This window comes from Prenolepis imparis, unplaced genomic scaffold, assembly GCF_030444845.1.
Source record: "Prenolepis imparis isolate NDT839.2.m4 unplaced genomic scaffold, iyPreImpa1.0 SCAF_7, whole genome shotgun sequence".
Taxonomy (NCBI): Eukaryota; Metazoa; Arthropoda; class Insecta; order Hymenoptera; family Formicidae; genus Prenolepis; species Prenolepis imparis.
In genome coordinates, this window is record NW_028141165.1 from 12,378,390 (window position 1) to 12,394,644 (window position 16,255).

At 37.4% G+C, this 16,255-nt stretch overlaps 1 protein-coding gene across 7 annotated transcripts in view; it reads left to right on the forward strand.

Moving 5' to 3' along the window:
- The window catches only part of LOC145939027 (uncharacterized), a 300,920-nt gene that overhangs the window by 260,808 nt on the left and 23,857 nt on the right, over positions 1–16,255 (forward strand). For all 7 annotated transcript variants that reach the window (XM_083043056.1, XM_083043055.1, XM_083043060.1 and 4 more), the window contains 4 exons: positions 233–300; positions 708–968; positions 2,748–2,978; positions 7,089–7,326. In XM_083043056.1, the coding sequence (XP_082899182.1) occupies positions 233–300; positions 708–968; positions 2,748–2,978; positions 7,089–7,326 (798 nt within the window). The remainder of the gene's footprint in view (positions 1–232; positions 301–707; positions 969–2,747; positions 2,979–7,088; positions 7,327–16,255) is intronic.

Genomic DNA, 16,255 nt, shown 5'->3' on the forward strand with positions numbered 1-16,255 from the left:
GCGATATATCGCAGATTTAATTTTTTGGTTTTTTTGATACGTAAATAGATAAAGCCTATGACATATCGAAAATGAAACATTTGGGGGGTACACGATAAAAGGTTTGCACAAAAATAAAATAAAACAATTATGCATGTGTGTAGCAATCTACAAATTTTTAAACAACAAAAGCTGTGTACGTTGAGAGTAACATATAACATTCCCAATTGTTTTTTTTCCATTTTTGTTTCAGGAAGTTGAAATGTTACCGGTGTATCGTGATGCATGCACAACATGCCAACGTGCTGCAATACAAAGAAAGTAAGATGCATTTTAAAATATGTACACATCATTAAGAGATATTTAGGATTTGAGCTTCTTAATTTAAAGTCTCGTAACAATTTCTTCATTAAATCTCTTATAATCTTTCATGTTCTGTAAAATATTATCTTACATTATTTTATCATCTCGTCTCTTTTTGTTTAGTTCCATTTCTCAATCGTTTTTAAGGAAAATTTAATTTTTAAAATAGAACAAGAATCTCTAACTCATTCTCATCTTGTTGTTTCTGTTTTCTTCTTTTCACCATCTGTTGTGCTCTCTCTCTCTCTCATGTTAAAATTTTATTTAAAATCTCACGTATGTCGAAATAATAAATCTTATCAATCTCATCGTCATATTTGTATAAGGAATAGTGTCGCAACGTTACGTTTCACTGTTTTTATTAGCTTATTGCACGAACGAGCCAGCGGAACCGAGTCTGCAGTTCCAATGCAGCATATTGACCAGCGACGCCATGCTGGTCTCTCTGTTTCGCTTCAATGCAGCACCGCTGCCCTGTCCCATTAAGGGGCCCTTGGAATTCACATACACCTATCATGATCACGAGTGCAATATGCCGCCATCACAGGCGGAAGCGTGCACGCAGGAGTCACGTCTGCTTCTGCGCTATCAAGCGTGCGCCAACGTTCATTCGTCTGAAAGCGTAGGTCAGTATTCTCCCCGCGTCATTATTACCCCGTGCTGACACATGTGACAAACTCATTTTACACGAACGGGCCAGATATCAGCGATAGTGCCCGCTCGAACGCGGATACGATCATCTGAGCCCTTGAAAACGCTCTTCCTGACATCTCTTTTAATAAAAATATCCAAATTTATATGGCTTGAATATATAAATATATATATATGAATATTTTGAAAAAATATAGTTGATATCAGTAACATTCCGTTTGGAAAGTACAGTTTAAAAAGAAAAGTCATAAATGTGAAGGAAGCGAGCGAATATCGAAATCCGATTCAATTTTCGCGGACCAGATGTTTTCTCTCTTATATTATTTTCTTCTCGGCGTATAATACAAAATAAACCGTTGTACAAATTATTTATTATTAATTAATATATGTAATTCTTTTTGAAAAGGCATTTTCCTTTTTTTCATTAGACTTTCACCTTTAATATATGTATACAACGTATAATAAATACCATACAATAGATAGGCACCATACAATAAACACTACATGTAAAATGATATTGTTATACCAACATGCATTGTATAATATCCATTTACGCGGCAATTGTGTTTACACCTGTTTACATACGCTCACAATTTGTCAAATGAATACCCAAACAATTATGAATTATACAACATGGCAGTCCAATCACTGCCTAGTGACATTTTGTTATTGGCCCATAATTAATTCGCTGCAATCTACGCTTATAAAGCGCTCGTCGAATATCTCGATATATCGATGCAAATTGCGAGGTGTGTATGCCGTGGATGCAAAGTTTCAATTCGTAACTCTATTGTCGAATTTTCCCCCATTTCCGCGTGTTTCCACGAAATTTGAATATTTAAATTATTTTAAATTTATTTATATCAATATTTTCTCCCTATTGCAAAATATATTTATCGAATGAATATAAGAATCTTTGCGGAAAGGTAGCCCTGATTGTTTTTAATTCCGCTTTAATCGCGAACGACAAGCAGCCTATCATCCGCGATATAAGTGTCCCGTCGACTCATCATTGTCGTTGAAACGCGCGAATTTCGCGGCGAGTTTCGATGCGTAAAAAGGAATTATGACGTCGCGGCGCTTCCGCGGTGACGTTAACATCCAGCTTGACATTAATTAACATGACGCGCAAGGCCTGTAACGATCAATAAAGCTCGCGGCTGCGGAATGAATGATTAATGGCCTTGTCAATTACCATTTGTTGCTGGGCTTGTCCAAACGATTTTGCGCAATTATCATCGGCCCGAGTCCTGATCGTCCATCTCGATACGCGAGCGCGAATAAATGAATACACGGGCGCGTTCACGCACTCGCGGGTGTCCCATGCGCTACGTACGGTGTATAATGCGTTTTCATGAACATTCATATACATATATCGTTTTACCCTCGTTTATAACTTCTACAGATAGCTTTATCCGCGGGACAATGTGGCAGTAAACCTCTATTTACGATTCGGTTACTAATAGGCTCGTATAGACGGAATTTCATTCGCCTCGACGAAATATACTCTCTCGCTGCTGTGTAACCATCAGCTGAGGATACTTCAACGTATTATACAATTTAACGTATTACAATTTACGCTTTCCCATTTCTCTGTATACGTACATGTTACATATACATAGATATACGTCTCTCGCGCGTCTCAACACACAGCGGCCCCCGCGCGTATATTCTGATGGAATAAAAACAGAAAAAAAACAATGGTTATTATTGGATACATACCAATTTGCAGTTGTGACGGTTTGTTTTTCTAGACGTAGAAATGGTGTGCCTGGCTCATTGGAGGGAGGGCAGCACAAATTACATGGTCGCGCGTTTGAACAGCGATCGTAACGATCGTAAAACAAGCGACGAGGAGAGCTACAGATGCTTTATTTACACAAATTCATCGAACAACACGTGGTATCTCGGGCAGAGCTCGGACGCCGCTTGCAATGGATTGCTCAGCGTCACCGAGGCTGCTAAAACATTCAAAATGACGCAAAGTAAGTCCTCTCTTCCTCACTTCTTTAAAAGGTAGTTGGAATTTTTTAAAGAATTAAATCAACTTGAAAAATATCGAAATGTATATTTTGTGCGATTTATTATAAGAGTGTACGCTATCTGAATATCAATAAGACGTATTTATATTGTACACACATTCGCGTGAGTAGATTCAGGCTCTTTGGAGAATTCTAAGCTAAGAAAATTGAAAAATCCCGTTAAAAGATCGGAATATCGCGATCGCTCGTTGCGCGAGCCGACCGTGTTTCCGGCGTGACAGGAAAAATCAAATTAACGATCGAAATTCTGCGGGAAAGGGCGGTTTAATCGATAGCGAGAGGTGGCGGATCGGCGCGTATAACTCGAAGCTGCTCATATACATGTGGAGAGGTCGGCTCCCTGAGAACGAGAGCATGTAAACTATGAGAGTGCCTGCGGACACCAGATCGGATGCTTGTCCGGCATACTATCATAACCCCCCTGGCTGGTGGTCAACGCCAGGTACTTGGGGTATTCCATAGGTATCACATAGCTACACATAGCCTTGCCTTGGATTGGGACGATCTTGTAGCAGGATTCATGGTTAACCAAATTGAGGGCAACAGACCGGGCGCGCCGGTTTGATCATTGAGTCAAACGACGAGTAATTTACGCATCGAAAGGATCGACATAACCGAGGGTGCATCCATTTTGAGAAAAAAGCCTCTTATCGCGGAGTTAAATAATCGAATAATCGTTCGTTAAATCCGGGGATTTTCTATTAAGTCCGTCCGCTTTTGATTTTTGCTCGAAGCGGAAAGTCAAGCGTATATAAATTGAAATAAAACTCGAGTGTTCTCACGATTATCTCACTGTATTAATATCATTGTTATTCTCATTTATCGCGCATGTCGATGAATCCGTGTTATCGAGGAATTACAAAGCTGCCGCTTTATATACGAGTATTTCGAAATATATATGTGCGGCTCTGCTACTCGAGCAAATTCAACTCGAGCGTTAAGTAGCTTAAAAATTTTTCAGCGACGCCCTTGGCACGGCATCGCGAATGTTTCGTTAACCCCCTACCCCGATTCCTCGTTTCCATTTAAACTTTCCAGGAGGCAGATTAACCCCGGGATCTCGAGCTACGCCGAGCTTCCCGCACCCAAGTGCCCGCCCATGGATAAAGAGAACATTACTCGCGTTTCAGCCAACGCGCAATAACTTCTATCTACCCTAGTCGATAAATATTCACGTGTTCTTATTCTTTCTTCAACTGTTTTTCTACATTTCTATAATCGGTTCTTCAAAAATGCATGCAAATCTGACACCGATACAGCTTAACTTTCAACGAGATATTATATTCGATGATGATTCATCGAAATATGTTTTTTAATCTGTTTCGCTGAAGAGGAAATTATTAAAGATCCGTTAGTTTTTTCTTTTTTTTTTTTAATTACAGTTTGTACTCTCTTACGTTGCTTTAAAAATCTGCGATGCATTAAGAGATCATCTCGAGAAATATTGTATAGAGTAAGAAGCAGAGAGCCAGAACAAATTTGCATAGCGGCAAAAGAAATACCGTTACGCGAAAAACCGAGAATACCATTGCACAGTAAATGCATATACATAACTACAAAAAGCACATATATACAAATATATAAAATTGTAAATTGTAAAATAAATACTATATTTTTTAAACATTCTTACATATTCCTGACGTATAGTATTGTTAAACTTTGTGTAATTTTTTTATTGAAAATAATGTTGTTTTTAAGAAACTTATTTTTATATATCTCAGATTTCGAATAATTTCTTTATACTTTATATAATGAAATAATTAAAAAATTGAATTTGATGTGAACAAGCATATTAAATCAAACCAATGTGAGAGAATCGCGCAAAAGTGTTTTCTTTCTTCTTTTTATGTAACAATTTACAGTATTAATTAATTTGATCGTTGTTGTAGCAACATTTTCTCTACGAGATATTATTTTCGCTATTTCCGTTAAAGATTGAGGTTGCAGTTTTCAAATAACCGCGGCCGACATACTGCGGAATTACAATCTTTTCGAGGTAATGTAACGGCATTACATGCGGTCTGACTAAGGAAAGATATAAGGGGATGGGTGTAAAATTTACTTTGAACAAAGCATGCATTTCCTCTTCTATTCCGCCGCGAGCGTGACTCATTTTAATACGCATTTTGTTGTACGCTTCGTGCTCGCATACGTTGCAAAATTTTAGTAAAGCATTAAAAAAGATCTTTTTTTTTGCTTTAATTCGAAACTATTATTTGTGATAATTTGTGTCTGAAACACAAAAGTTGACGATAAAATCGAGCTTTTTAAAATGATTTCGGTCCCTACTGTGTTTTGTTTAAAAATGCAAGAAGTATAAATTTGCAAGACACAAAGATGCTAATATAAAAATTATTCCACTGTCAATGTATACACAAATAATAATAAATATGAAATTTTTTTTTCCTTGAAGACGAAACAAATTTTAATCGAATAATCAACGCAAAAAATATATATATATATATATATTACGAGAATATCACGTATAAAGTAATAATATTACGAGGAGCGAGTGGTTCTCGCATAATGAAACAATTACGTAAAATTCCGGCCGTTCCTTTATCGCCATCGTTATGCCATTCTCTTATCATCGACGACGACGTACACGATAAGTTGCGTAATTTCGGCCAACTATAGTGTTACAGTGCACGCACACACTCGATTGAATTATCGATTAGCTTTTAGTTGCACGCAGGTTGGATGCGGCATGCACGCAGCATACTTTGTCGCTCGTGCATTTTTAACGGCCCATTAATTCACGGTATACGGTGATTGATAGCCATGAGCAGCCGACCATTGACATCAGAATAACTGTTCACTGGCGACAGAGCCGACGCGCATTTATAACAAATTATTTTGGCGTCGATCCGACACGCGCGAATCAAACTTTTCGGCTTAACTTTACGTCTTTGCTCGATTTCCGCGATATAAATTTTTTTCGTAACGTAATATCGATATATATATATAATTTTTACGCAATGTTTCCCACTTTACGTGTAAGCACGACGAATTTTAATATTTCAATCAATAATGTCGGGAACAGTGCCGGATTATTATCGCAACAATGCAGTGCATTATGCGTTGTAAGTTGTAATGCATAACTTGTGCGCGTGTTAATGAAGCTAATGAGTTGGTTAATATATACATCACATTTACGTGTGATGTATGTTATTCGCATGTAATTATTACGCTAGTTACGAATATAATGCCATTGAAAGCGTATTGTAATTAACGCAGAATTCGGGATGAAGATCGGTCTAATGTCGATTCGATTTTTATTTGCTCCGAAATTCTTTGACGGAAGGATGTAAGGACCTGATAATGCACAGGAAACATCCAGTATGCCGGGGAAACGAAGTTTACAACATTGAGAAGGAAGAGAGAGGTCAAAGTTTACTTATGCTGGATTATCTGCTCGAGGACCCCGTGAACTTAAAGAGTCGGGAACCAGCTTACAGTTATATTATGCATTTCGAGTTTGAAATAACTGCGTTAAGAGCGCGGAGTTACACAGAGAGCTCTCTAAGAATAAAGCCGCGGCTATTTCTTGACACGTAATTACATTCGAATTTAACAGTCGTCCGAATTTGCAACGCGGAGATGAAAATTGCAGGAATTAAACTGTTGGCGTTGCGGTGATAATCAACTTTGCAATTTCGTTTTGTCGTTTTATTTCAGCGCTTTGAAAATGCCAAAATATTTTCAATAATTGCGAGCACCAATGAGAGAGAAAAATTCCTAGAATTCTGCTTAAATTACATCACTCGCCCAATTCTCCTCTGCTATCCTCGCTGTTAAAACCGTAATTGTTTTTGCGCTTTCAAATTTTAATCTGTGTAGCGGATGAAATGAGGACGGATATTCAAGGAGATATCGCAACGAGAATACCTCAAATATTTGCAGTTCACAGATAATTTCGCGATTCGGGGTTTTAACCGTTGAATACATATATATCGCACAAAAGCGCGAAAATTTGTGTCGCGGGGCAAAAATCTCTTCGACGACAAACAGAGATCCACTCTTACCATCCATGGCCATCTTTTCACGTTACAGAAAAGCTACCGAAATATTGCAAGTATCCGTCCTGGGTGACCGATAAATCGTGGGTGGCTTTGGATCGAATGGCGTCCCGGCTCCTGGCGTCGCCTTACAACCTCACGATCCTCGATCAAAACGAGACCCGCCTTGTTTGCCATTCAGCTGTCCCTATTGATGATCATCGTCATAATTATTCCATGCCAATCGATAGGGAGAACCAAAAGCAGTTCATTGCGAAGGCGACGCGAGATTGGTAAGTCTATTCGTTTTATCTTTATATATACAAAAAAGAATAGGATAATATGAGATAATATTCAACATGTTATCGGAGAAATATAAATTGCGAAAAGTAAACTTTATCCTCTCCTTTTCTTTTTTCTGCGAATTTTTTGAAAAAAAAATTATTTGTTTATTATTATTAATATCTGCATTATTAGAAGAGCGAAAAAGAGAAACGCATTTTACGGTTTGTGATAGCGAACATAATTGTCAGAACAGCGAGTAATAGAATAATCGTGAGCTTTCGTCAAGTTTCGCATACATGTAAATGAATGTGCATGAACATCGAGAACCTCCACTTTGGTCTGTGCACCGCTCAACCTTTCCTCGCCTCGCGATATATACCGGAATGTCAATATAGGTCCATATACCCATCCAGGTACTCTCATTAAAGCATTCGTGCGGGCGAGTTCGCGCGACGTGACGTATCGCTTTTAATCGTTCGTGTACATGTACATGAGAGGCCCGGATTATTCGCGCCCCACTGCCACCGAGAATACGATTCATCGTTAAAAGCTGGGATAAAAGTGCTTATTGGAACGTGTGTTTGCCGGACATATCCGCGGGAACAGCGTTAAAGTGTTTACTACTCGTCGAGGCACACGGAAGAATCGGTCCAGAAAACGCGCCAAGGCCGATTTGGGTTTTTTTTTATTTTTTTTCCTCCCTTTTTCCCTTCGTCCATTCCGCAAAGCTGTGAAGCGTGTCCAAACATCCGTTGTTTGCCGAGCGAAGATAAATTTCTTACTTCGTTTCCATCGCGGAGATGGTACGGGGACGGGTTTAAAAAGGAAATTTTCTTGATTACGACGAGAGAGAGGTTTTATAAACTCGGCTATGTAAAATTACGCAAGTATATAAGTTTAAACGATGGCGAATTCCCGCGCCTATCTGGAATATGAATTTTGCATTTAATGTGTTGTACAATTTTCGATATATATATATATATATATATATAGTGTTACAATAAATATCTAAATAATTAAAAGAAAGATTAATGTGAGAAATAAAATGCAGACTGATATTCGATAAATATATTATATGATTACGTTCAATAGAGGGAAACCGTACTCTCTTCATTTACCTATCCCAAAGAAATTCGGTCGACCGTAACTTCTTAGCGACTAATATCCTCACTTAGAAAGGTTCCGAGAATAATGTCGCGGTACGGGTGCGACAGCTGCTCGAAGAATTCCTTTACTTGGATATCACGATATTAAGATGACGCAGAGTGGAAGAGGGAAATGAGGGAAGAAAGAATTACTTTTCTCTGACATCAAACTGCGTCTGATCGGGCGCAAAGCTTTACTACTTGGATGGCTCGCAAATAGGGTCATTTCGATTCACATTTTAATATCCTGTAATTCTTGTTTCTCATGTATAAATAATAGCATCGAAGTACAATAATTACAGTATTATACTGTATATACCTATTATATTTATGCGTAGAATTGAGGATTAATTTCCGAGTTATTTAATATATTAAAATAGAGAATATTACGAGAGACATCATTACTTCACAAATATCTTGCTAAACAAAATTTGATACGAAATTTATTACACGCGATTATGGTTTGTCAGAAATGCACACACACAGGCGCTCTTAAAAATCTTACATTTCTTTTATCAGAGTCGTCTTGAGGAGATTTTTTATTTCTCTTTACGTCGCACACCGACAAATGCCAACAATAAAAAGCGACGTGCCATTTCTTCCGACTGACTTACATCTTATTTCTCGGCCGACGTTCTTCACTTCAAGGGGTTTTTATTATCCCCTTTAAAATTCTCGCAGGCTGATGCGCGGCGAATAATAATTATTGCGAAAGACATCAACGTGTTAAGCGTTTATTTCTTGCGAGACCGCGAGGTTGCTAAGCGCGCGAAAAAGGCACATGAAGAAAAAAAATGCAATTTTCTCTCCTCGATTCGTACGTCCGTCTCTCGACACCTAAACACTCGTCTTTCATCGTTTTTCGATTTAAACGTTTCTTCGTATAGCTCTCGCGCAACAACTCGGGCTTGGTTTTGTTACGTGGTCGGAAAGTTCTCGCAAGAGTACGAAGACTTTCATAGTTTCATTGTCATCTTTCATCGGCTATAACCGATGCGTTTCCGTTATATACTCGCAGAAACATCGAAGAAGACAAACGTCGATTCTGACAGACATTCTCGACATGCGCGAAGAAACCTCTTACACATTTCTCTTGTCTGCGATTCGATTTATTCCCCGGCGCAAAAGGGTAAGTAACGATATATAATGAATCGGCCAATATAATTATATATCAAAGTTAAGGATCGCCAACGACGAAAATTCTTGGAATCGAGCGCGATGGACAGTGATTATGGTTAATCGTTTCCATGAACGTCGCGATATCGCACCTACGTCATTACCTAAATGTCTAAACGATGTCGGACAAAGAAAATAAGTACATGACACGACTGCTGACATTATGCTAGGGAAATAACCTACAATCTTCCCATCCATCGATCGCTATTTCTGTGCCTTGCACGGAACAATCAGCCGACCTTATATCGTATATATACATTCACGTAAGTGCAGAAGTGCCGCAGATATTACGCCGTTCAGGCGTATTAATATTATGGTAATAAAAATATGATAGAATATAAGCGTATGAATTTTTCATTATTCGATAGATAAAACTAACGAGGATATATAAATTTTTCATGGAACGGTGAATAATGTGCGAACGGATTCAAGTTATTACAGAGCAAAATAAATAAATTACTGTTAACTACTGTTAATTTATATACAGATTGCCTTTAACGCTGCTATGAAATGTTGCGAAAATTGAACACATATCATTTTCGAGACGTTGCTCGCGAATGCGCGTGAATTTTCGTTTGACGCTTGCCTCCACCGTACTTATATGGTATGTAAGTGTTCACCGACGGAATTCTCCTTATTTCGCGAAATCTTCCCCACGCTGCTCTTCCTCGCGCTTTAATATACCCGCGATTACGCGCCAGCTCGCGACTTTATGAGAAACTCCGTCCGGGATCCGCGTTTCCCTGCTATGCGCGACAAGAAGATGAAGAGGGAGGCGGCAGTGAAGACGGGTGGTTCAAAGGAGGTAGGGGGTATTCTTTTATACCAGGCAAGCACAGATTTCGCGAATTCATATTTTCGTGACGATTGCGGAAAGAGGAACGTAAGAAAAAGCGGCTCGTCTGCGGAAAATTACGCGATCGACAAAGATTCTCGGTCGCGAATCAGCCGGATCTTTATATATATTTTTAATATTGATATTTGTAATGTGACAATGTGCGTTAACGTTGATAATTCGTATTTTTGGCACAAAGGAACAATCATAATTTTTAATACTTTAAGAAAATCGTTAATAATATAACTATCTCAAAATTATCATTTTATTATCAATTTTATTATCTTAATGTAGGTACATAAAATAATTTTAACGACATAATGCTACGAATGTCAAAAATATATAGTCAGCAAAACGGTGAAAGAGAATTTATCAAAGTGCTCGGAGATTTTGCTTTTCCGACTTTGGCGTGATCGCGATTTGCGAGAACGCCAGTTTGAAGAATGAAACCCTTGAGGGCGGTAATCGCGCTGACTGTTACAAGATTGAATATTTTGCGCCGATACTTCACACCGACGCCTGGCACCACGACAGCTCTCGGCCGAACGTTAGCAAGGACTCGGTATTTCAATTAAGGCCAAAGCCTCGGCCCGAAGTAATTAGAGGCGAGTCGAGGAGCAAACGCGAGCGCGGGGCAAGACGATCGTGCATTAAACTATAAATCTGAGAGCACTTATCGCGACCACCCTGAAATTGCATAGATAACCCGGGAAGGGAACGGGCACGAATCTTTTCTTGGAACCGACTCGAAAGAGAATCGCGGAAATTAAGACGTTGCGAAATCAAAATGTCTATTGCAGTCTTGATTGAAATTATTAAGCGCATTTAATAAAATACGACAAGTCACGATTAATTTGTATATCAACTGTGTTCCTTTTAATTATAAAATAAGACTGAATTTCTATACTAAATTATATTGATTTCAAGCATAAAATATACAAGTGTAAAATTATATAAATAAATCAAATGTACTAGCTATTTATATATATTAGAGTAGTCCTTATTTTTCGACTTTCACTTAAATATTGAATTTTCAAACATTGCATATATATATATATATATCTTTCTCATTTTGTTTAATCGAATATAATTACGCGCGCGAAGCTAGGTTATGTTTTAATAATAAAATATTCAAAATTACAATGCATGCTATAAAAATTATTATTGTAATTGCATATGTGTATAAAAATATATTATTATAATTAATTATACAATGGCATAAAAATTCAACCTTTAAATCTTCAACAGGAAATGCGAACAACAAAATAGAATTTTATACAAGAACCTTGATCAAAATATCTGCACTTCCATTAGACTCGCGCGTCTTCATACGTCCGCTACGCCGTGCATCTCGCGCGAGACTGATGACTGACGCTCAACTCTCGACTGTAAAGTTACTTTCGCCGTCAGGCGACGACACGGTTGCGCAAAAAGTCCTGTGGTCGGTGGTGGGGATCAGTCTTGTGTTAGACGTGCAGCATAGCGGACACATAGGACACACGAGTCTAATTGAAACAATAGAAAGAGAGAAAGACATTGGAGCTGCTTCGCCGAGCTCGGTTCATTCTTGGTAGTGAAGTTAGGTTTCGCCGTTAGATGGCGACATCGTAAAGTTTCACGGTCGGTAGTGGACATCATAGTCATCAGTTTCGTGCGAAACGTGTGTGGTAGACGTATGGAGATGTGCGAGTCTAATGGAAGCACAGGTATTTTGATCAAAAATTCTATTTTGTTGTTCGCATTTTCTGTTAAAGATTTAAATATTGAATTTGTATGCATTGCATATATATGCATATTCTCATTTTGTTTAATGGAATATAATTACGCGCGCGAAGCGAAGTTTTATTATTCTTTGATAATAAAATGTTTAAAATGTTTGCATAAAAATTATTATTGCAATGCATGTATATATGAAAATATATTAACTAATTATGCAAAAATATATAAGGACCTCCCTAATATATATACTATTCACTTTTTCTGTCTTCTTATCTATATTCTTTTGGCAGAATCGTGCATACTTTCACTTGTGCACGCGAGCAAATTCTGTCTGTCTGTATCGATGTCAGTAACGATTTATATCATTGCATCTCAAACAGAGCATCCATATTGATCGCAATGATGTATCCGGGACACGCATTTTATAACGAATTGTTTCTACATCGAATCGCTACACTGATTGTGAGAGAATTTTCTCTCAGAATTTACCCTGAAAATCATGGTAATCATGGGACAATATGGTATGGAAAGAATTTTATAAGAATTTCTCTGATTAATATTTATCACAATAAAAATAATAATATCTATCACAATAAAATATAAAACATGTTTGATTAATTTTACTAAACTATATAGTAAAATTAATCAAACATATTTTATATTTTATTGTGATAGATATTATTATTTTTATTGTGATAAATATTAATCAGAGAAATTCTCATAAAATTCTTTCCATACCATATATTGTGTCACGATTACCATGATTTTCAGGGTAAATTCTGAGAGAAAATTCTCTCTGTGTACCCTGTAAAAGAATATAGGATTGTATAGTTGAAAAAAATATTTTGAACAAATATGATAGGAATTACGAGAAATAGAACAGAGTTTGGGCGTTTAAATTGGAAAGAGATTCAAATTATTAATATTTTTTTCATTACATTCGCATATTTTCCCTTTTTGAGAAATAACGAGCTTGACGAGCTCGAATATGACGCGCATTCCGATAATGATTTTATGTTTCAAATATATACACTCACACATACGTATATTTGTTGTATTTAAAAATACTTAATTACGAGGAAAATTAATCACAATTCTCTGCAAAGCACATTGATTTTTATGTTAATTTCCGACGCAGAAAACTCGCGATTATAAAATATATAATTGTTTCATGATTATGAAATCTTCACGTCTGTCCTGAATCTTCTTCTTTTAATTTTTCTTGTAATTATTTTCTTGTCGTGATTTAACCGAATCTCATTCCGCTATCGTGGCTAAGTATTTACAAATCGATTAAAATGTCAGCCATAAGTATTCTTCGTGAGAAATGGCTTTCTGTCACGAAAGTCTCGTGTTTGTAACGATAAGGGACACGATACCAACTCTGATAAATCATTGTAAATTCATATCTTTTTTTCTCTACGCTATTTCATCCTGCGTTCGAAAGCTGCGTCTTAGGGAGGCTCGTCTGCCGTTTCTGTTTCGACCTGTCTCGACCTGGAGCTCGCAATATTTATTGCCCAATCGAGTCGCACGCCGTTGAACAATCTAAATTAGATCCACTTAATCATAATTTATGTAAAATTACATTCTAATATTCCCTCTTCCCCATTTCCCCCTGCAGATATTAATTTCCTTTTTTCTTCTTCCTCTTCTTATTATTATAATACTATCATTATTATTAGTACCCGTCAAAATATTCGAGGTATTATAAATATCTTGGTCGCGATCGATATCTAGTCGGGCCATCGTTATAATAGTTATTATCAACTCGCGAAAATGGCGTGCAAATAATTTTCCAAAAATATCTTTATATAAATAATCGAATGACACTCGGTCGCGCGTTATATATATATATATAAGTTATATAAGTTATATATATATATAAGTGCAGAAAAAGACTTGAAAATTTAGAAACTAAATATATATATAAAACTTTAATCGGGTTATTATTAGGATTGCTATCAAACGTCGTATATTTCTATGAATATACATATATCGTATTACGATTTAATGCGATTCCGAAATTAGGTCGCGATAACGAAACAGATGAGGGATTCAAAATCTCTTAATCCTGACGCGGCATAAACGAGATGTGACCGCTTCTATATCTGGTAACGGGCTCGACTTCTCCAGAAGCTATTTCGAGAAAGTGGTCCTGATCGCTACTCTCGCAGTCAGTGCAATAGGATGTCCTTATTGGAAAAACGTGCTTATCGTGGTTGTACATCGAGCCGGATACCTTCGTGTACCGCATAAAACTTCCGCGTCTCGCTTCTAGCCGCGCCCAGCCACGACGGCGGTGGATTTCACGACGCGGAACGACCCGGAGATTCTATTTCTATACGATCCACCTTCCCCCGGCTTCGACTTTCGACATTGTTACGTACATTATCGTGACTTTCCTCTCGCAGTTCCGTCCGTTGGCACGTCGACGTCTATAAAGCACGCCCGAGACACGCCGGGCACGTCAAATTTACCGCCTTATTTCTCGCGATACATCGTCGCGTTCTTCATATATGTATACCGGGCTTCTTACACCGTGTAACTCAATTCCGTATCGATATATTTGAATGCATTCCGGAGAGGTAGCTACATACGTTCTTCCCGCTGTAAACTTCGCGCCGGTTCTTTGCGGAGAGCTTTATATATTCATTTCAGTTCATTTTAAAACTCGACCCAATATAGTCTATATATAAAATTTATATTTATTTCCAAGTTTGAGATTTTTTACTTTCTTTATATAAGTGTTTATATTAGAATTTCTTTAGACACGAGATTTTAGCCATGTAGCCGAGATTTGGCTTTATTGGTAAATTAAAATTTTATTAATGCTATTGATATATATAGATTTTTTTTTCTAATTTCTCACTCTTGTAATTGATTCACATTCCCTGTATCTATGTATATCATTCGAAAGTGGATATCAGCATTTTACTCTGAAGAGCAAAATACCCTTCAACCTATTAATCATTTGTCGCTGTCGGAACATGCGCGACTTCGACCTCTGCCTGATCGATTATTCCGACATGATGAATAAACCAAATTTTGGTCGAACGAGTGTTACATCCTGGTGTTGACGAGACTCTCGAATTAAATGACTTTGATAAACGCGACATACCTGCAGCGTAGACGCAATTCACCGTGAGATCTTCCGTAATCCAACACATCGAGCGTATTGTTTATTTGTCGATGCTTCAACGCGCGAATAAACGTGAATTTTACGCTTTTCGAATATCCTCTTTTTTCCTTTTCCCTTTTTTTCTATCCGCGCATTCTCGCGTCTGCTTTTACGTTTACGCAGCTTCTTTTTGGAATTGGCAGCTTCTTCGGAATGAGCTTCTGGGTCTCTCGATCTTTATTCTTACGACGTTGCTGGCTTCATTCTACGACTATTCTGTTATTACGACAACGATCGTATACCGGATGATTCGTCATACGCGAACGTTGACCGACGCGACGAGGAATCTGTCGGTGATGTTCGTGAATTTAGAGCTCGTAATCTTTCGACCATGCTGTAAAATATTCTTGGCGAACGGAAATTTGACCGAGATCTAAAATACAAAAAATATCCGGAGGGAACACTATGGTCATTTTTTATCTCATACGTAACTTTTATGTGCGTTTATATTTTAACGAGATTTTATGCATTATGTTAGAATTGTCTATCTATTTTTTTTTTAAATAAATGGGTACCACGATTTACTTTTGCTCGGAGACGCGGTTTCTGATCCGTGAAAATATTTGTGCGATAAAGAAGTACATACCGTATATTATGAGAAAGATGCGAGTCGATTAGACGTCAAAAACACACAAGTAGAAAGAATTTTATGGTGCAAAGTGTATAATATTGAACTTTGCGAAGTACGTAAGCTGGTATCTCAGAAAATATAGGAGTCAATAACTTGGAAGAAGTGTTCTTTAACAACGTCGAAATGCACTTCTCCCTGGAAAAAATTCGTACTAAGGGCTTTATACATCTCGAAATCTTTTGGCCCTGTAAAATGCTCCAATTAAAATATGTCTTTATTAAGATAAAGTCAATTGCAAATTATATATATT